This window comes from Ornithorhynchus anatinus, chromosome 9 (genome assembly GCF_004115215.2).
Source record: "Ornithorhynchus anatinus isolate Pmale09 chromosome 9, mOrnAna1.pri.v4, whole genome shotgun sequence".
Taxonomy (NCBI): domain Eukaryota; kingdom Metazoa; phylum Chordata; class Mammalia; order Monotremata; family Ornithorhynchidae; genus Ornithorhynchus; species Ornithorhynchus anatinus.
The window spans coordinates 60377944-60399790 of record NC_041736.1 but is presented as its reverse complement, the minus strand read 5'-3'; the positions used below and the strand labels follow the sequence as shown (position 1 = coordinate 60399790).

The window sequence follows — 21847 nt, the reverse complement described above, 5'->3', positions numbered from 1 at the left end:
TCCCTGAGCCTCAGTCCCCTCATCTGCCAAACGGGGATGAAGACCGGGAGCCTCCCGCGGGACCACCTGATGACCTCGCATCCGCCCCGGCGCTCAGGACGGGGCTCGGCACGGAGCGAGCGCGTAACGGATTCATCGTCGTTACGATGATGATGATGATGATGATGATGATGATGATGATGACGATGATTGATGACGATTGATGACGATGACGACGATGATGACGAGGATTGACGACGACGACGACGACGACGATGACGATGATTGATGATGACGATGACGATGAGGATGATTGATGATGACGATGACGATGATTGACGATGATGACGATGAGGATGATTGATGATGACGATGACGATGATTGATGACGACGATGATGATGACGATGATTGATGATGATGATGACGACGATGATGATGACGATGATTGATGATGACGATGACGACGACGATGATCGATGACGACGACGACGACGACGACGATGACGATGATTGATGATGACGATGACGATGAGGATGATTGATGATGACGATGACGATGATTGATGACGACGATGATGATGACGATGATTGATGATGACGATGACGATGATTGATGACGACGATGATGATGACGATGATTGATGATGATGATGACGACGATGATGATGACGATGATTGATGATGACGATGACGATGATGATGATCGATGACGACGACGACGACGATGACGATGATTGACGATGATGACGATGAGGATGATTGATGATGACGATGACGATGATTGATGACGACGATGATGATGACGATGATTGATGATGATGATGACGATGATTGATGATGACGATGACGACGATGATGATCGATGACGACGACGACGACGATCGACGACGACGATCGACGACGACGACGATCGACGACGACGACGACGAATCGACGAGCACGACCGCCTTAGGACCGCCGGGGTCCCTCCCTCCCGCCCCGCCTCCCTCCCCACAGGTGATGCTGGCGGAGCTGAAGGGCAAGGACGAGGTGTACGCGGTGAAGGTGCTGAAGAAGGACGTCATCCTGCAGGACGACGACGTCGACTGCACGATGACGGAGAAGAGGATCCTGGCCCTGGCCCGGAAGCACCCGTACCTCACCCAACTCTACTGCTGCTTCCAGACCAAGGTAGGGGACCCGGACCCGCCCCCAGACCCGGGACCCGCCCCCATAGGACGATCGACGCCGGACACGCCCCCTCGGGGGACACGCCCCCCTCCCAGGTCGCGCCCCATTGGCCCATCGCCGCGGGCCACGCCCCCCTCCGGGTCGCGCCCCGTAGGCCAATCGTCGAGGGCCACACGCCCCCTATTGGGCCGCGTCCCCTCCCAGGTCGTGCCCCATAGGACAATCGCCGCGGGACACGCCCCCTAATGGGCCACGCCCTCTCCTAGGTCGCTCCCCATTGGCCAACCGCCGCGGGCCACGCCCCCTCATGGGCCACGCCACCTCGCGGGCCACGCCCTCTCCTAGGTCGCTCCCCATTGGCCAACCGCCGCGGGCCACGCCCCCTCATGGGCCACGCCACCTCGCGGGCCACGCCCTCTCCTAGGTCGCTCCCCATTGGCCAACCGCCGCGGGCCACGCCCCCTCATGGGCCACGCCACCTCGCGGGCCACGCCCTCTCCTAGGTCGCTCCCCATTGGCCAACCGCCGCGGGCCACGCCCCCTCATGGGCCACGCCACCTCGCGGGCCACGCCCTCTCCTAGGTCGCTCCCCATTGGCCAACCGCCGCGGGCCACGCCCCCTCATGGGCCACGCCACCTCGCGGGCCACGCCCTCTCCTAGGTCGCTCCCCATTGGCCAACCGCCGCGGGCCACGCCCCCTCATGGGCCACGCCACCTCGCGGGCCACGCCCTCTCCTAGGTCGCTCCCCATTGGCCAACCGCCGCGGGCCACGCCCCCTCATGGGCCACGCCACCTCGCGGGCCACGCCCTCTCCTAGGTCGCTCCCCATTGGCCAAACGCCGCGGGCCACGCCCCCTCACGGGCCACGCCCCATTGCAGGCCACGCCCTCTCCCAGGTCGCTCCCCATTGGCCGATCGCTGTGTGCCACGCCCCCTCGCGGCCACGCCCTCTCCTAGGTCGCTCCCCATAGGCCAATCGTCATGGGCCACGCCCCCTTGGCAGGTCGCGCCCCGTAGGCCGAGCGCCGCCGGCCACGCCCCCTAGTCGGCCACGCCCTTCGTAGGTCGCAGCCCATTGGCCAATCGTCGCAGGGCACGCCCTCTCAGGCCCGCAGGCGAGGTGCGCACGCGCGGGCGCCGGAGGGGAAAAGGGCCGAAAGGGGCGACGCCGGGCGCATGCGCGGGCGCCAAGCCCGCCAGCAGGTGGCGCTGGAGGAGCGCGGCCGCCCCAGTATCGCCTAAGGAGGATGACGTTTCTTAATAATAATAAGGTTGGTATCTGTTAAGCGCTTACTCTGTGCCGAGCACTGTTCTAAGCGCCTGGAATGGACAAATAATTATAATAATAATGTTGGTCTTTGCTAAGCGCTTGGAATGGACAAATTATAATTATAATGTTGGTCTTTGTTAAGCGCTCCCTACGTGCCGAGCACCGCTCTAAGCGCCGGGGGAGATCCGGGGTCATCAGGCGGTCCCCCCCGTGGGGCTCCCGGTCTTCGTCCCCATTTTCCAGATGAGGGAACTGAGGCCCAGAGAAGCGAAGCGACTGGCCCACGGTCACCCGGCTGGCAGGCGGCAGAGGCGGGATTCGAACCCGTGACCTCTGACTCCCAAGGCCGGGCTCTTTCCACTGAACCACGCTGCTTCTCGTAGCGATAAAAAAAATCAGAGGAATAGATGTTGGTATCCGTTAAGCGCTTACTATGTGCCGAGCACCGTTCTAAGCGCTGGGGTAGACACGGGGGAATCAGGCCGTCCCACTTGGGGCTCACGGTCTTCATCCCCATTTGACAGATGGGGTGACTGAGGCACGGAGAAGTGAAGTGACTTGCCCAGATTCACCCAGCTGACAAGTGGCCGAGCCGGGATTCGAACCCGTGACCTCTGACTCCAAAGCCCGCGCTCTTTCCACGGAGCCACGCTGCTTCTCCAGGCGATGGGGACCTGTAAACCCGTACAGGCTCGCGGAGGGGAGGGAGCGTTCGCCAAGCTCTCGGTTCGGGGCCGTGCACCCGGTAGACGCTCAATAAGTACCGTTGACGAACATCATCGTCCTCTCGGCCTCGATCCTCTCCTTCCCCAGCGAGGTCGGGAGAGTCAGGGGTGTGGGACGGTCCACGCGGGGTCACCGAGGAGAGGGTCTGGAAGCCCGTCAGAGGGCAGGGACCGTCTCCGTCCGTTGCCGACTCGTCCATTCCAAGCGCCCAGTACGGTGCCCCGCACGTAGTGAGCGCTCGGGAAATACCCTTGAACGAATGAGAGTCAGGGACGGAGAGGGGACGGTCGGGGCGTCGGGTGGCCCGGGCTTAACGGTCCTCTAGACCGTGAGCTCACCGCGGGCAGGGAATGGGTACGTTAGATCGTTGTAGCCCGCTCTCCCGAGCGCTTAGTGCAAGGCTCTGCCCCCGGCAAGCGCTCAATAAATAGGATCGAGGGACGGGGGAGAGTCGCCGAGGGGAGGGTCGGGGATGGAGGGGGACGGTCAGGGAGCGGGACGGACCCTTGTGGGTCACTGGGGAGAGTCGGGGGTGCGGGACGGTCCGTCCCCGACCGCGAAGGTGGGGGTCGGCGAAGCGCGGGGGTCCCTCGCCACGTCCCGTCGAGACAGGTCCCGCGCGGGCCGCGGGACCGGCGTGGGAGCGGACCGGGGCCGCGTCCGTCCCCGGGGGCCGGGCGGGGAGGGCGAGGAGGTCACGCGCCGAGGGGGCCGGGCCGGGCCGGGAGCGCCCGTGTCCCGCGGGGCCGGCAGCCCTAATGGCCCGTAATCGGCGACGCTTCCCCGGCGCGGGATGCGGGGCGGCGGTTTCGGGGGGACCCGTCTGTCCGTCGGCTTTCCGTTAACCACTCTCTTCCGCCACCGGGGCGGGCAGGGAGGCCTAAGGGCCGGAGAGTCCCGGGCGGCGGGTCTTCTCGCGCAGAATCTCCGTCACGCGGAGGGCGTGTGCCTCAGAGTCAGCCCCGTGGCCGTCGCGGACGCCCGCTAGAACGGTCGGGTGACCCAGCGAAGACCGTCCCGTCTCGACCCTCCCTTCTCCGTCCCCGACTCTCGCCCGGCGAGCCGGCGCGGACCGTCCGCCGCCCTCGACTCCCGTCTCTCCGTCCCCGCCTCTCCCCCGGTGACCCGGCGCGGTGGTCGTCCTTGTCCTCGGGGCGGCCGGCGTCTCCGGCTGCGCGGCTTCCTGGGGGGGACCCGTCGCCTCTCCTCGCCCCGACCCGGCGAGGAAGCGTTTCCCGTCGTCGGTCGCGGACCCGCCGCCCTCCGCCCCGCTCCGGTGGGGACCCCCCCCCCGCCCTACGTGGGCGAGGGCCCTTCGGGGACCGGCAAGTCCCGGGTCCACCCTGCCCGTCCCTTTCCGGGTCCTGCCGACCCCCCCGACCCGCCGGCCCACATCTGGCCTCGCTGGCCGCCGCCCCGTCCCCTCGACAGTCCTGGTTGCCCCTTCCCTTAGGTCGGGTCTTAACGGTAACGTTACCAGTAATGATATCAGTGAGCGCCGGGATGGATACAGGCAAATCGGGTTGGACGCTGTCCCTGTCCCACATGGGGCTCCCAGGCTCGATCCCCGTTTTGAGAGCTCACCTCCTCCGGGAGGCCTTCCCAGACTGAGCTTCCCCTTTTCCCCCTGCTCCTTCTCTGCTCCCCCTTCGCCTCCCCTCGGCTATGTCCCCTTCCCCCCCTTTCCCTCTGCGCTCATTTGTCTATATTTCTGTCACCCTATTTATTCTGTCGGTGAGGTGTCCGTCCCCTCCGTTCTACTTAGCGCGATTAAGTTGTCTCGTTTTTGTCCGTCCGTCTCCCCCGATTAAACCGTAAACCCGTCAGTGGGCAGGGACGGTCTCTATCCGTTGCCCGACTGTCCATTCCAAGCGCTCAGTCCGGGGCTCTGCCCCTAGTAAGCGCTCAATGGATGCGATTGAAGGAATGAATGAATTTCACAGATGAGGGAACTGAGGCCCGGAGAAGCGAAGTGACTTGCCCGAGGTCTCACGGCCCCGCGGAGCCGGAATTAGAACCCGTGACTCTCCGACTCCCGGGCCCGGGCTCTGGCCGCTACGCTACACGCGTTCGCCGGCGAACCCGGGACTGGGATCTGAGCGGGAAGAGTTAAGGGAAGCAGAGAGTCCAGCCGGCCATTTCTCAGCCTGGGCGGGGCCGCGGCCACCGGAGGGGAGGGGGCCGGGGGCCGGCCGGAGTCCCCGGAGAGGGGAGCGGGTCAGCCTGCCGGGCGTGGCCCTCGGCCACCGTCCCTGAGCGGCCTCCATTTGATGCGTCACCCTCTAACTGGTCGCTCGGGGTCTCGGGATGATTCCCTGGAGACGGTCCTTCGCTCAGAGTCTCCGGATAATTCCCCGGAGACGATCCTCCGGGAAGCGACCCTACGGAAGACCGTCTCCCGGGAGGGAAAACCCACCGGAGTCAATCCCGCAGGAAGGAACCTCACGGGAGACGGTCCCCGTCCGTCCGGTCGGTCGGTCGGTCGGTCGGTCTTATTGATTGAGCGCCTATAATGTGCGGAGCACTGTGCTAAGCGCTTGGCAAGTACAGTTCGGCAACAGATAGAGACAGTCCCGACCCAGCGACGGGCTCACGGTCTAGAAGCGGGGAGACAGGCGACGGAACGAAACAAAGTAGACGGGCGTCAGTAGCGTCGCTGTAGATATGTGGCATTATAGGTATATGCACGTCATCGATAGAATAAATAGAATAATAAGAGTAATAATAAATACGTGCACATATACGCAAGCGCCGTGGGGCGGGGAGCGGGGGAGAGCAGGGGGAGGGGAGGAGGAGCAGAGGAGAAGGGGCGCTCGGTCTGGGAAGGCCTCCCGGAGGAGGCGAGCTCTCAGTAGGGCTCTGAAGGGGGGGGGGAGTGTGCTAATTTGGCGGATGTGAGGAGGGAGGACGCGGGCCGGGGGTCGACGGCGGGATAGGCGAGAAGGGGGCCCAGCGAGGAGGTTGGCACCGGAGGAGCGGAGTCCCTCGGGCAGTAGCCCCGGGGAAGACGACCCTCCGAGCTTCCCTGTCCCATCTCCTTCCCGCTCGCCCTCGGCCCCGGGGAGGACGGACGGGCCCGGATGGACGGATGGATGGATGGTCTCTCCGCGCAGCCGGGGAGACCGAGGCCCGCGGCGTCGAGCCGGGCCCGGGACCCTCTCGCCGGACCCTGGGTTGCGAATGGGCGAGCCGGGAGGGCCGGCCCCGCCGGGCCTCGCCGAGACCCGGTGCCCGCTGATTCCGCTTCAGGAGGCCCGGCTCGGTCGAGGCGGGGAAGGGAGTCCGGACGCCCGGCCCGATCCCGCCGTCGGGATCGGAGAGAGAGAGAGAGAGAGAGCCGGGGTTATCGGGCCTGGCCGAAGGCCGGCGGCCCGGCACGGTGCGGGTGGGTCCGGGGGGCCGGCCGGGAGCCCGCCTCGGCATCGCGCCCCTGTGAACGCCGACCCCCCGCCCTCCCGCCCGCCGTCAGGGTCCCCGGCGGCGCACGCGGGCACCGCGGAGTGAGCCGCCAGGACTCTGCGGTGGCGGACCCTGGCCTCGGCCCGCCCCTCGGGACAATAATAATGTAATAATGTTGGTATTCGTTAAGCGCTCACTATGTGCCGAGCACTGTTCTAAGCGCTGGGGTAGACGTAGGGGAATCAGGTCGTCCCACGTGGGGCTCCCAGTCTTAATCCCCATTTTACAGATGAGGGAACTGAGGCACCGAGAAGTTAGGTGACTCGCCCACAGTCACCCAGCCGACATGTGGCAGAGCTGGGATTCGAACTCACGAGCTCTGACTCCAAAGCCCGTGCTCTTTCCACTGAGCCACGCTCCCCGGGGCAGGGCACCCAGACCTCCCCGTCCCCTCCGGGCAGGGCGCCCAGATCTCCGCTGGCCCGGTCCCTCCCTCGGCGGCGGAACGGGGCAGCCGGGGCTATCTTGGTTCTGACCCTGTGGGAAAAGAGACCGGGAAGCTAGAGGGGCGGCGCGGGTGGCGGCCGAACGGCCCCCGGGCCCCCTCCCCACCCACCCAACCCCGGTCCCGAGAGTCGAAGGGGTTCAGCGGGGCCCCTTCTAGCTGCGTTCGGCCCTCGCCCTTTTATTTACGGTATTTGTTAAGTGCCCACTAAGTGTCGGGCACCGTACGGGCTGTTTACAGGCCGATCGGGTCGGACACGGTCCCCGTCCCACACGGGACTTCCGGTCTTAATCTCCGTTTTACGGGTGAGGGAACCGAGGCCCAGTGAAGTGACTTGAGAAGCAGCGTGGCGGAGCGGGTAGAGCCCGGGCCCGGGAGTCAGAAGGTGATGGGTTCTAATCCCGGCCCCGCCGCTCGTCCGCCGCGGGACCCTGGGCGAGTCACTTCGCTTCCCTGGGCCTCGGTCCCCTCATCCGTAAAATGGGGATCGAGACCGTGAGCCCCACGTGGGACCGTGTCCGACTCGATTTGCTCGCATCCACCCCCCGCGCTTAGTACAGTGCCTGGCACATAGTGAGCGCCTAGCAGATGCCGCCGTCATTAGTTATTACTTGCCCAAGGTACCGGAGCTGGGGCAGGATGAGGACCCAGGACCTTCTGATTCCCCGGCCCGTGGTTCGGCCCCCGAGGCCACGCCGCTCCTCGAGTGGATGAAGACTGGGAGCCCCCCCCGTGGGACGGGGACCGCGTCCGACCCGATTGACGTCTACCGACCCCGGCGCTCGGAACGGTGTCTGACGCGCGGTGGGCGCTTTACGGACGCCACTGGGGAAGACTTGTGGGAGTCCACGTGCGGCGCCGCCAGCCCTCCCCGGGCCCGTGGCCGCCGGAGCCTCGGCGGTCCAGGTGGGGGGGACCGGCCCCGGGACCGGCTGGCCGCCCGTTGCCCGCCCCCGCGCCCCCCCCCCCCCCCCCCGGGTGCCCCGGGCCCGTTTGTCTTTCTGGGTAATTAGCGTGTCACCGTCCCGCCCCCGCGGCCGGGGAACGGGGCCGAGGGGGCGGCGGCCACCCCGCCCTCCGTCGGGCCCCCGCCTTGCCCCCCGCGGCTCCTCCCCGCCGGACCGGGCCCCTGAGCACCCGGCCCAGGGGGTCGGCGGGGGGCTCGATCCCCTTTGCCCCGGGCACCTGGCGTTTGCCCGGCACCCCCTCCGTGCCCTGCTCTCTCCTGAGAAGCGGCGGGGCTCGGTGGAAAGAGGCCGGGCTGGGGCGTCAGAGGTCGCGGGTTCTCATCCCGGCTCCGCCGCTTGCCAGCCGGGTGACCTCGGGCCGCTCACTTCCCTTCTCCGGGCCTCGGCGACCTCATCTGGAAAATGGGGATTCAAAACTGTGAGCCCCGCGCGGGACAGCCTGATCACCTGGTATCCCCCCAGCGCTTGGAACGGTGCTTGGCACACAGGAAGCGCTTAACGAATACCAACGTTGTTATCGTCACCGATGCCGGGGCGGAGAGGTGGTCAGCCCCCGGTGGGTAGGGTTCGGGTCTGCCGACCGTATTGCGCGCTCCCGGCGGCTTGGCCCGGTACTCTGCACCGTGCTCTGCGCACGGTGAGCGCTCAATAGATGCCGCCGATTTACCTCTACCCCTGCCGCTTGTCTGCCGTGCGACCTGGGGCAAGTCACTTGACTCCCCCGTCCCTCGGTTCCCTCGTCTGTGAAATGGAGATCGAGACCGCGAGCCCCACGTGGGACGGGGACCGCAGTGCCCACCCCGATCTGCTCGGGTCCACCCCGGCGCTTAGTACAGCGCCCGGCCCATAGCCCTTAACAGATACCAAAATTATTAGTATTATTGCCGACTGTGCGATCAGACCCCAAGTTCCTCGAGAGGAGGGGATTGCGTCTACCGCCTTTATTATACTGAACTCTCCCAAGAACCTAGCGCAGCGTTCTACACGCAGTAAGCGCTCGGTGAATTCTGTCGCTCGACGGATTGGATAGAGGATGATCGGGGCGGGCGCCGTCCCTCCCCCGGCCTCCGCACTCTTGCCTCGGGAGCCGCTGGCATCTCCGCCGCCCGCGTTGGCCCGATGTTTTTCCGTTCATCCTGTGGGGGAGTCTCGTCGACGGCTCTTCGGTAAGCTTGCCGTGGGCAGGAGACGTTTCCGCTGATTATGTTGAATCGTCCCTTTCCCCCTGTGCTGGCAGAGCCCCATCAGTCACTGTACTGAACGGCGTGGCTCAACGGAAAGAGCCCGGGCTTGGGAGTCGGAGGTCTTGGGTTCGAATCTCGACTCTGCCACTTAGCTGTGTGACCGCGGGCGAGTCACTTAACGTCTCTGTGCCTCAGCGACCTCATCTGTAAAATGGGGATGAAGACCGTGAGCCTCCCGTGGGTCAACCTGATGACCCTGTATCCCCCCCAGCGCTTAGAACAGTGTTGGGCACCTAGTGAGCGCTCAACAGATAACATCATCATTATTATTATTATTATTAAACGCCGAGTTAGACAGAAGGTAATTGGGTTGGACGCCGTCCCGGTCTCGCGCTGGGCTCATGGCCTAAATCCTCATTTTAAGGATAACTGAGGACCAGAGAAGCCAAGTGACTTGCCCAAGGTCACAGAGCAGACAAGCAGCAGAGATGGGATCAGAACCCGGGTCCTTCTGACTCCCAGCAGCAGCCACGCGAGGTAGCGGAAAGACCGTGGGCCTGGGAGTCAGAAGGACCTGATTTCTAGTCCCGGCTCCACCGCTCTGCTGTGCGTGACCCTGGGCAAGTCACCTCACGTCCGTGGGCCTCGGTTTCCTCGTCTGGAAAATGGGGATGGGGACCGTGAGCCTCGGGTGTGACGGGGACTCTGTCTCACCCCATTAGCTCGTATCTACCCCAGCAGTTAGTACAGCGCTCGGCACATAGTAAGCACAAACAGATGACGACGTGTTCCCCGGCCACCAAGAGCCACCCCCGTAATGGGGGAGGCGGGCAGGAGGACTCACAAGCCGACTAAATAAATGACGGAATGTACGGCTGAATCATCTCGCGCCCGTCGGGGCTGGAAGGTGGCCAGAGGGAGGTCCCGAGGGCTAGAGATGGCCCAGATTAGGGGCGGGGGTGGGAGGTGAGAAGCGGCGTGGCCCGCTGGCAAGGGCCCCGGGCTTGGGGGTCCGAAGGTCGTGGGTTCTAATCCCGGCTCCGCCGCTTGTCTGCTGGGTGACCTTGGGCAAGTCATTTCGCTTCTCTGGGCCTCAGTTCCCTCAGCTGTAAAATGGGGGTGAAGCCCGTGAGCCCCACGTGGGACCACCCGACGACCCCGTGTCTCCCCCAGCGCTGAGAACGGTGCTCGGCACATAGCGAGCGCTTAACGGATACCATCGTTATTAGTCTTATTAATCGCGGAAGCCTCGTCGGGGGAGGAGGTGAGATTTCGGGGGGGGCCGGGAAGGCGGGGAGAACCGGGCTCCGACGGACGCGTGGAAGAAGGGAGGTTTTTTTTTTGAATTATTTGTGAAGCGCTTACTATGTGCAGAGCAGCGTTCCGAGCACTGGGGGAGGTACAGGGTCGTCAGGTCCCCCCCCCACGTGAGGCTCACGGTTAATCCCCATTTTACAGATGAGCTCACTGAGGCGCAGAGAAGTTCAGTGACTCGCCCGCGGTCACCCAGCTGACGGGTGGCAGAGCTGGGATTCGAACTCATGACCTCCGACTCCCAAGCCCGGGCTCTTTCCACTGAGCCACGCGGCTCCCCTCGATCGCCGATCGAGGGATGGCGGCGGAGGTGGAGGCGGGAGGGCCGAGAGAAAGGGGTGGCTCGGGTCGGAGCGGGGGAGTCGGGCGAGTTGGGGACGAGCGGGTGAAGAGAGCAGACGGGCCTTGTGAGAAGCAGCTTGGCCTAGTGGATTGAGCCTGGGCCTCGGGGTCGGAAGGACCCGGGTTCTAATCCCAGCCCCACCGCCCGTCCGCCGTGTGACCTCGAGCGAGTCACGTCGCTTCTCTGGGCCTCGGTCAGCCCGCCTGTAAAATGGGGATCCGTTATTAAGAAGAATGATGATAACGATAGTCTTCCTCAAGCGCTTACTGTACGCCGGGCACTGTACTAAACGCTGGAAGACCGTGAACCCCACGTGGGATAGGGACCGTATCCGACCCAGCGCTTAGAACGGTGCCCGACACGTGGCTTAACGGATGCCGTCGCCGTCGTCGCCACCGGATTGGGGGGGGGCGGGGGGCGCCGGGCGTCGGGAAGCCTCGGAGCCGATTTGGAGGAGTCCCCGCTTCCCGCGGAGCCCCGCGGGGGATGGTGGAGGGTTTTGAGGAGAGGAGCGACGTGGGCCCAGCGGCCCTTCGGGAAGCTGGTCTGGGCAGCCGAGGCCGGGGGCCGGGAGACCGATCGGGGGCCGGGAGGCCGGCGAGGGGCGCGGGAGACCGGAGGGGGGCCGGAGGGGGGCCGGAGGTCGGCAGCCGTCAGGGGAGGCCCCCTCCGGGAAATCGGCCGGGCGGCCGGGTGCCGCCACTGCCCGCGTCGGAGCAGAGGCCGCCGCCTCGCCCGAGGACGTGGGGTGTTTTGGGGTCGCTGTTCGACAAGGGGAGGCTGAGCCCTGAGGTTTCCCCCCGATCCGTGGTTGCAGAAAGACGTTTCTCCCTGCCCTGTGCTCGCTCCCGAACGGCTCAGCCCTCCGGGCCGGGCGCTGGGACTACCGCCGAGCCACCGCCGGCCGGGAGGGCCGCCCGCTGCCGGGGGCGAAGGTCACGGGGCCCCTCCCCAGCCCGCAGGCCCTCTCGGCGGCCCCCTCGCGGCCGGGGCCCCCAGGCCGAGAGCACCGATGCCGCGGGCTTTCGTCTCCCGGCTTCGGCCCGAGCCCTGGCTTGCCCGCCGCCCGACCTCTTAGAGCCGTGCCCCCGTTTCTCGAGCGCGGGCTCCCGACCCGCGACTGTCAGCGCTTACCTTTCCCGGGGAGCCGCTGATGTTTGCGGCGGCCCGTCCTCCCGCCGTTCTGCCTGCCGGAGACGTGATCCTCTCGGAGCCCGCGCCGGGGAGGCGGCGCGGCCTGGCGGAAGGCACCGGGGCTGGGAGTCAGGAGCCCCAGCTGGGCCTCCAGCCTGCTCTCTAGCTCTCCCCCAGTGACCCCCCACGTGGACCACCCAACACCCCCGACTCTCCCCTCTCCGTCGCTGACTCTTCGCCTGCTGACCCCGCGCGGACCGCCCGACACCCCAGACTCTCCCTCTCCGTCCTCGGCTCTCTCCCAGCGGCCCGAAATGGACCATCCGACGCTCCCGACTCTTCCTCGGTGACCCAGCGCGGACCATCCCACACTCTTGACTCTCCCCTCCCCGTCCCCGACTCTCCCCCGGTGAGCCAGCCCCGATCGCCCGACACCCCCGGCTCTCCCCTCTCCGTCCCTAACTCTCCCCCGGTGGCCCGGCACGGACCGTCTGACACCCCCGGCTCTCCCCGGGCGACCCAGCACGGACCTTCCCACACCCCCGACTCTCTCCTCTCCATTCCCAACTCTCCCTCAGTGACCCAGCACCGACCGCCCCCCTCCCCGACTCTTCCCTTTCCGCTCACGACTCTCCCCCAGGGCCCCAACGTGGACCCTTCTCCCTGGATCTACCCAAACCCCTTTAGACCTGCACGTCTTTCTGGCTGCATAGTTTTTCGAAGGGATGGTCTCCTTGCCGTGTGCAGAAAACACTCTGTTGCGGTCCCGCTCTGAGCAGAGCGTTATATCGGGCGCCTGCTTCGTTCATTCTGTTGCATTTATTGAGCGCCGACTGTGTTCGCTAAGCGCTTGGGAAAGTAGAACACCGGACACATTCCCGCTCACAACTTAGTACAGAGCCCCGTGCTGAACGCTGGCTGTGTGTAGAGCACGATCGCGGATATGAGCGGGGCATTGGGCACTCACTGCGTGCAGAGCGCTAGACACAAGAGTAGAAGTAGCGGATGTGATCTCTGTTGGAGGAGTCTGTTCCCTTTTCCCACCGAGGAAAACCCTTGGCCTTATTTGGCTCCTTCGGCCCTCTCTCTCCGAACCCCGCGCTCACCGGTGACTTCTCCGTTTCTCCATTCTCCGTCCTCAGAGACCCCACCCCCCCCCCCCCCCCGGCGCCTCCTGGCAGCCCTCCCTGCCCAGGCCCCGATGCTCCTCCGGATCCCCCTTTGGCTCATAACGGCGTCTGTTACGACGCTGGCTACGTTCTAGGCACTGTACTGAGCACTGGCGTGGGTACGAGCTGATCGGCCCCGACACCCTCTCTTTCCCACACGGGGCTCCCAGTCTTAATCCCCGTTTTACAGACGAAGGAACCGCCGCCCAGAGAAGTGAAGTGACTCGCCTAAGGTCACCCAGCAGACTGAGCCGCGACGAGAACCCGGGTCCTTTTGACTCGCAGGCCCGGGCTCTAGCCACTAGACCACGCCGCTTCCCTTTCAATCAAGTGTTCCGTCGTTGGCCCTGGCCTGGAGATAGGCGTGTTTGTGCTCCTGCCCCCGACCCCCCAAACGTCCCCTGACGCCCCCAAACGTCCCCCGACCCTCCAAACGTTCCCGTGCCCTCTCTCCCGCGCCCTCGGCCTGCCCGGCCCAGGCCGTCGCGCCAACCCCCACGCCCCCTCCCCCCGGCGCCCCGCCGCAGAAGCGACCCCAGAGAGCCCTATCCGGGGGCAGGGGCAACGGGGAGGTGGTCCTCAGACCCCCTCCGCCCGCCCTCCCCGCCCCTGCCCCGAGCCCCTTCGGAAACCGAACCCTTTCAGGTTTGTACTCCGGTTGACCCGACGTCTTCTTTCGTCGGAGAGTTTTGTCCTTAATCTGTTTTCGGATCGCTGCCATAATCTTATCACTCTAATTACAGCCCCCAAAAATGCGAGCTATGTTACGTAACGCCCTCCGACTTGTTTGGGCTTCTCGTAGGCACCCACACCCCCGAGCCGAGCGGCTCCGGGCCGCCGGGACACCTGCCGCGCCCCTCCGGGTTTCCTTTCGGGGGAGAAGCGGAGGTGCTCCGCAGTCGATGGCGGACTCTCCGAGCGCTTAGTGCAGTGCCCCGCACACAGTAAGCGCTCAGTAAATACGACCGACTGCCTGGCACCGTCCGGGTCCCACGTGAGCTCGTTGTGGGCGGCGAATGCGTCTGGGTATAGTTGTACTGGCCTCTCCCAAGGGCTCAGCGCGGTTCTCCGCGCACGGTAAGCGCTCGGTGATAATGATAATAATAATAATAATGTTGGTATTTGTTAAGCGCTTACTATGTGCAGAGCACCGTTCTAAGCGCTGGGGTAAACACAGGGGAATCAGGTCGTCCCACGTGGGGCTCACAGTCTTAATCCCCATTTTACAGATGAGGGAACTGAGGCACAGAGAAGTGAAGTGACTCGCCCACAGTCACACAGCCGACGAGTGGCAGAGCTGGGATTCGAACTCATGAGCCCTGACTCCAAAGCCCGGGCTCTTTCCACTGCGCCACGCTGTACGACTGACTGAGCGACGGGCGACGGCGTGGTTAGCTAGGGGTAGGACCATGTCGACCCGGCCAGGGGCTGGCGGGACTAGCCACCCCGGGCTCCCAAGGGTGGACGACCGGGCAAGAAGAGCCAGAACGAGTCTGGTGGTGGCCTGTATTAGCCCCACCTCTCTCCCCATTCTCCCCCGAACCCATCCCGCACCGCACCCGCCAGTTTCGGTCGCCCCGGCCTAACACAGAATCCCTCCTCTTCTCTTTTTCGTTTTACTCGGCCCCCCGACGGTACTTACCGAGTGCCTACCGCGTGCAGACCGCTGCGCGGAGCACCTGGGCGAGTCCAGTAAACTAAGTGGACGGGAACCCCGCCCTCGAGGACCTCAGAGTCTAGCCGGGGAGCCGGACCCGTGAAGGCAGCTCCCGTTAGCTCCTTGCTATCCGGGGTCGCGTCTGCCAACTCTGTTGCACTCTCCCGGGCGCTCACTACAGTGCTCTGCACACAGACTTTAAGTTTCCTGAGGGCCGGGATTAGCGCTCAGTGCAGCGCCCTGCCCAGAGAAGCCCGTAAGCTTCTTGTACTTACCGACTCCGTCGGGCTCTCCTAGTTATTCTGATTTTATTTGTTACGTTCTTACTATGTGCCGAGCACCATTCCGAGCGCTTGGGTAGATAGAAATTACTCAGGTCAGACACAGTCCCTGCAGATGGGGCTCACGGTCTAAGGAGGAGGAAGAGCAGACGTCGAATCCCCATTTCACAGACGAGGGAATTGAGGCCCAGTGAAGTGACTCGTCCGAGGTCACGCGGCAGGCTCCTGCCGGGCAGGGCCGAGGTGAGAACCCCAGGTCCTCCGACTCCCAGCCCTGCGTTCTTTTATCTGCCCCGGCGCTCGGAACGGTGCTCAACGAATACCAACGTTATCATTAGGCCACGCTGCTCCCACAGTGAGAGCCCAATTGATACCGTCTGTGACCATCCGGAGAACTAATTCTGAGAAGACGCTGATGCTAGGAAGAGTCCAGGGAGAACGTGGAAGGGGCGGACGGGCGGCCAGGTGGTTAGAGACCCTAACAACGATAACGGAAGAACCGTTAGGCCGCGGATTGTGGCAGGGGACGGGACGTTCTGGAGAAAGTCCGCGCCTGGAGTCGCTGTGAGTCGGAAACGACTCGACGGCACTTAATAGTAATAATAATACGACCGATCGATCGATCGTTTGCGGAGAGGAAGCAGATAGGCGACAGAGTATCGGCTGTGTCCGGTTCTCTGCACCAGGTGACCGTCACCTGACTCTCGCTGGTGTGGTGTCTGGGTCCGTGGGGGGCCGGGGCAACCGGTCAGCTCTGGGGGCCCGAGACCCTGCGCAGAGGAATCGATCCTCGTGGTGGTGGCGTGCCCAGCGCCGTCGGGCTCTCCGGCCCCTGCCCGGCTTCCCGCCGGGGGCCGGAGTCCAGCGAGCGAGGCGGCCGGTCTCGTCTCAGGCCAGTGCTCTATCCGCTAGGCCACGCCGCTTCTCGTTCCTCGCGGGCCGTCTACGGGTCCGGTCGACGCGCCCGTCCACCTATCTAGTCCTCACGGCCGGTCCGTGGGTCCGGTGGCCGGTCCGTGTCCCTCGTGGGTTCCGTCCGCGTGCCTCGACCACCGGACGGGTCCGTGGGTCTGCCCTGCGGTGGCGGGAGGGAGATCTCGGGCTCGGCGAGGTCCCGGGACCCAGGGCCACTACAGTCCCCGTCTGTATCGGGGGGGCTCCGGCCGCGGAGCAGTAGGTGGGGATGGGGCGGGCGGGACGCCGGCTCTCTGTCCGGGATGATGAATATTTATTCTCCGAACGATCTTCCCGTCGAACGCCTCTGGGTCTCGGTGGTCTGGGAGAGCGCCAGGCGTGGCGGGGAGAGCCCAGTCCGGGGGTGTCGAGCGGGACCTATCGGCTCATCGATCGGGGTGTATTGGCGGGGATCCGTCACCTTCCCTCCCCCCCGCCTCCCTCCTTCCCCCTTTCCGACGGCAGGCCGGGCCGACTCAATCAGTCCATCGTATCCGTTGAGCGCTTACCGAGCGCAGGGCACTGTGTTAAGCTCCTGGGAGAGCACAATAGAACGGTAAAAAACCAGACGCAGACCCTGCCCTGACACCACCGGGGCACGAGAGGTGGACGTTTTTTCCGGTCGGAAAAAATATCCCAAAATATCTCTCCCCTTCCCGATCCCCGAGCGATCGGAGAGGCTCCGAGTCACCGATTCGATTCCGGGAAGACGTCCCCACGTGTCGCCCCCGGCAACCGGAGCCGGTCTCGGCTGGCCCCGGGCCGCGCCGTGGGCTCCCGGAGTTGGCGGCGGCGGGCCGAGCCCGGGTTCTGGGGGGCCCGGAGGCCACCGGGTTGGCTTGCTGACGGGAGGAGGGGTGGGGGAGAGAAGGGGCAGGCTGGGAGCGGCCCCCCAGGCCCCCAGAGCCCGGCCCGCTGTTGGATCTGCCCACTCTGAGCCCCGGCAGGGGGAGGTAGGGGTGCTCGGTAAGTGTTCAGCAAGCAGCAGCGGCAGTCGGGGGGAGGGCGTGCGGCAGAAGGAGAGAGAAAGGGAGAAGCAGGGTGGCCCAGTGGAAGGAGCCCGGGCTTGGGAGTCAGAGGTCATGGGTTCTGATCCCTGCTCCAGCCGTGTGACTTTGGACAAGTCGCTTCACTTCTCTGTGCCTCAGTGACCTCTTCCGGAAAATGGGGATTAAGACCGTGCGCCCCACGTCGGACAACCTGATGACCCTGTGTCCACCCCAGCGCTCAGAACGGCGCTCGGCACATAGTAAGCGCTTAGCGAATGCCATCCTTATTCATCTTGGCTCTGCCACTTGTCTGCTGTGTGGCCTGGGGCAAGTCACTTAACCTCTCTGCACCTCAGTTCCCTCACCTGTAAAAACGGGGCACGAGACCGTGAGTCCCCTGTGGGGCGGGGACTGTGTCCAACCTGATAAGCTTGGATCTATCCCAAAGCTTAGTAGAGTGCCTGCCTCGTAGTAAGTGTTTAACAAATAGCGTTAAAAAAATCAAGATTACCAGTATTCTTAGTACGCTCTTGAGATGTACCCCGGCGGGCAGGACGCGGGATCCGGCCCCCGGATCCTCCGCCCCCTCGGAGGGGCGGGATGGGCCGGCCGTTCCCGGCCGGCGGCTCCGCGCTGGGGTGGGAAGCATCTCCGTCGGACGTCCGAGCGGGTCCGAGCGCGCCTGGGGTCGTGGCTTCGTGCGTCCAGGCGGCGCCGGACCGCTGACCTCGACGGAGGCGAGGGGCGGGCGCTGAGGGAGACCCCCCCCGGCCCCGGCCCGGGGCTCCATCTCCGCCCCGGGGGCGGCCTTCCCGCCGGCCGTCGGGGCCGGGCTCCCGGGACGGCCACCCGCCGGGCCCCGCTGCCGGGCTCCAAAAGCGAAACCTCAGGGACGCCGGGAGCCTCGAGGGAGGCCTCCGAAGCGGTCGACGCCGCGGGGAGGACTCGGGGCGGGGTGGGGCGGCGTGGGGTGAGGGCGTGCCCGCACGTTCGCCCCCCGCAGGGAGGGTCCCAGGGAGCCGGAGGGGAGCGTCAGAGGCCACGGGGGGTCACGGAGGCCGTAGGGCGGGGCAGGCGGTGCCAGGGTGACCCGGTGGTTGTCCGGTCAGAGACCGGCCGGGAGTCACAGCCCCTTCCGTCTGACAGCCGGTCCCGGGGGACCCCGGGACGGGGCTGGGGAGGCTGGGGTGCTCAGGAGGATGGGAGCAGATTCTGGGGGAGGACAGGACCAGGACTCCACAGGCTGGACAGATGCACGATCGGGGGGGCGGGGCCGGAATCACCGCTCCCCCAATCCCACCCCCGGACCCCCGCCGGAGCCGGAGGGCGGCAGCGGGTTTGGAAAAAACAACTGGAGACACATCTTCCCCTAACGGGGTCTGACCACAGAAAATCTTTTTTTCCCCAATGCTATCTATTAAGCCCCTACTCTGTGCCGGGCACTGATGCCCGGAGTCTTGATCCCCATTTTACAGATGAGGTGACTGAGGCCCGGAGAAGCAAAGCGACTTGCCCAAGGTCATCCAGCAGACAAGCGGAGGAGTCGGGATTAGATCCCAGGTCCTCCGACTTCCAGGCGGGCGCTCCATCCGCTAGGCCGTGCCGCTTCCCGCCGGGAGCTGGACGTCCAGAGACAGCGGCGGGTCCGTCTAGACAGATTTGGGGACGGATGCCCACGTTGGGTCACTGGGGGAGAGTCGAGGATGGAGATGGGGGCGTCGGAGGGAGGGGTGGGCTGGACTGGGAGACCGCGGGAGAGTCAGGGGCGGGGGAGAGTCAGGGATGGAGAGGGGAGAGTCGGGGGGCGTTGGATGATCGGTGCTGGATCACTGGGGGAGGCATCCCACCTGCCACTCTGTAGCCCGGGAACTCGCCGGGTGGCATCTGAACTAGGAACGAGACCTCGGGGGGGGGGGGGCGAAAACTACTGGGCAGGTATTATCTCCGTTGCCGAATTGTCCATTCCAAGCGTTCAGTAAGGTGCTCTGCACATAGTAAGCGCTCAGTCAATCGACTGAGTGAACGAACGAGTGAATGAAAACGGCCAGTCTGCCTCTCAGGCGGCCGAGTGCATGGACGAGCCTCCTCCAGCCCTCCCCGGCTCCTCTCCCCCCGCCGCCCCCCACCCCCCACCCCCCGGGGCCGGGGCCGGGACTCCGCAGACCCCGCCGGAGCAATCGTTCAGTGGCATTTATTGATTTACTACCTTATTGACCGTCGATCATTGGCATCTATTTACTACTCGTGGCCCACTTGGACTGTAACCTCACTGTGGGCAGGGAACGGCCTACCGACTCCGTTGGACTGGACTCTCCCTAGTGCTTAATACACTTCACTTGAGAAGTAGCGTGGCTCAGCGGAAAGAGCCCGGGCTTGGGCGCCAGAGGTCATGGGTTCCGATCCCGCCTCCGCCCCTTGCCGGCTGTGTGACTTGGGGCAAGTCACTTCACTTCTCTGGGCCTCAGTGACCTCATCTGGAAAATGGGGATGGAGACTGTGAGCCCCACGTGGGACGACCCGATCGCCTTGCTTAGCACTGATCCCAGTGCTTAGAACAGTGCCTGGCACATAGTAAGCACTTAACAAATACCGTCGTCACGATGATCATTATTAACGTTACACGGCAAGCACTCAGTCAGTACCGATGACGAAGATGACGCGGGGCACCGTACCGAGCGCTTGGGAGAGGACAACGCGCCGTCGTCGATCCCCGGCCTCAAGGAGCTTACGGGGGGAACGGACTCTAAAATGAGTTCCAGCGAGGGTAGAGATGGGGTCTCTTTCCAGGATACTTGGGCTGTGCAGACAGTCTGGGGGAGCCCATTATGGGGCGCGGCCGGGCCACCAGAGTCAGGGAGACCGAGGCCCACCCCAGCCTAGAAGAGAATCCGTTTCCCTGCTGTACTGGAGATTGCTGTAATGGTGTCTTTTTTTACTTTGAAACCTTTTAAGCACTTATTTTGTGTCGAACACCGTTCTAAGAGCCGGGGTAGATACAAGCTCATCAGGGTGGACACGGTCCCCGTCCCACACGGGGCTCACAGTCTAAGTAGAAGGGAGAACGGGTATTGAACCCCCATTTTACAGTGGAGGAAACTGAGGCCCAGAGAAGCGACGGTCCAAGGTCACCCAGCAGACGAGTGGCGGGGCTGGGATCGGAACCCAGGTCCTCCGACTCCCAGGCCCGGGCTCCTTCCCCGAGGCCCCGCTGCTTCATGTGTCATCCCGACTTGGGCCAGCTCTTTCCTGCCCCGCTCCGGTCCTTCTTCCCGCTCTCCTCGTCTAGAAATCACTTCTGCCCCAGGAGCCAGGGGAGGGGAAGGTCCCCGAGGGCAGGAAAACCCGGGGCTTGCTTCTGCGGACGTTCCCAAGCGCTCAGCGCAGTGCCCGGCACTCGCTGAGTAGGCGCTCGGTGCCTGTCGGTGACCGACCGATTGTCGGATCGCTCAGAATGGCAGCTCACCTTTGAGGCAGGGAAGTCGGTGCGAGTTGGCCAAGCGGTTTCCGGATGCTTTGAAATTCATTCATTCAGTAGTATTTATCGAGCGCTTACTATGTGCAGAGCACCGGACTAAGCGCTTGGAATGGACACTTGGGCAACAGATAGAGACGGTCCCCGCCCATCGACGGGCTCACGGTCTAATCGGGGGAGACGGACGGACCAAACCGGGACAACTTAATCGCGATCGGTAGAATCAAGAAATAAATCGAATAGAAATAAACCCAAGGGGGGGAAGAGCGTCGGAGACGGAAGGCCCGGTGTCCGTTGATTGTTCTCGTCTCCTCTCCCGAGCGCTTAGTCCAGTGCTCGAATCCAGTAAGCGCTCTATGGGTACCGTCGCGTGGACGTTTCCTGCGGTGCGATAGTAACGACTGTAGAAGCTGGTCCGGTGTAGCCTCCCCTTCAGTCCCCCACCCCCCGAGACGGACACACACACGCTCCAGGTCGCGGCCTCCTTACGGTTGCCGTTGACGCCGAGATCACGGAAGCCTTTGAAAACAGTGCTCCTACCCCCCGAAATCGGAGCAGCGGGGGCCGTCCGTTTCCTTTCGCCTCAGGTCGAGCGCCAGCACGCACGCCCAGGGGAAGGCGGGCCGGGAGGGAGGGCCGGGGGCCGGTGGTCAGCTGAGCACTTCTCCCGGGGGTAGATCCCCGGCCCCCCGGCTCCCACTCCCCCGTCTTCCCGCCGCGGGCGAGTCCGGCTTCCCTGCGTTCCCTTTCTGTCCCTGGGGCCGCCCGCCCCTCTCGGCATCGGGCGGGAGACCCGGAGCCGTTCGGGGAATCTTCCCGGAGACCCCCGGGTTGGGGGGCGGGGGGGGCTTTCTCCCGTCTTCCCTCCCGGCCATGGACGGATGGGAGTCGGGGGACTGTTTTCTGCCCAGAGATTCCCAAGATGAGGGACAGGAATTGGTCCGATTTGCTTTTTCTGGACCGGCCCGCTTTTTCCTTGAGAAAGAGGGGTCCGAGGGGGGGTGGGGAACATGGGGGCGAGGGGTTCTCCGTTGTGCTGGGTTGGGGGGAATCCATCCTGCCGGAACAACGACGGAGCGGATGGAGCGTGATTAGAGAAGCAGCGTGGATCAGTGGAAAGAGCCCGGGCTTGGGAGTCAGGGGTCATGGGTTCGGATCCCGGCCCCGCCACCTGTCAGCTGGGTGACTTTGGGCACTTCTCTGTGCCTCGGTTTCCTCATGTGTAAAATGGGGATGAAGACGGTGAGCCTCACGTGGGACGACCCCGTATCTCCCCCAGCGCTCAGAACGGCGCTCGGCCCACAGTAAGCGCCTAACGAACACCGACAT

General features: G+C 64.5%; 1 protein-coding gene across 2 annotated transcripts in view; it reads left to right on the top strand.

The window, feature by feature from the left end:
• Window positions 1-21847, top strand: part of PRKCE (protein kinase C epsilon) — a 117311-nt gene that overhangs the window by 74476 nt on the left and 20988 nt on the right. For both annotated transcript variants that reach the window (XM_029071901.2, XM_029071900.2), the window contains exon 10: window positions 978-1151. In XM_029071901.2, the coding sequence (XP_028927734.1) occupies window positions 978-1151 (174 nt within the window). The remainder of the gene's footprint in view (window positions 1-977; window positions 1152-21847) is intronic.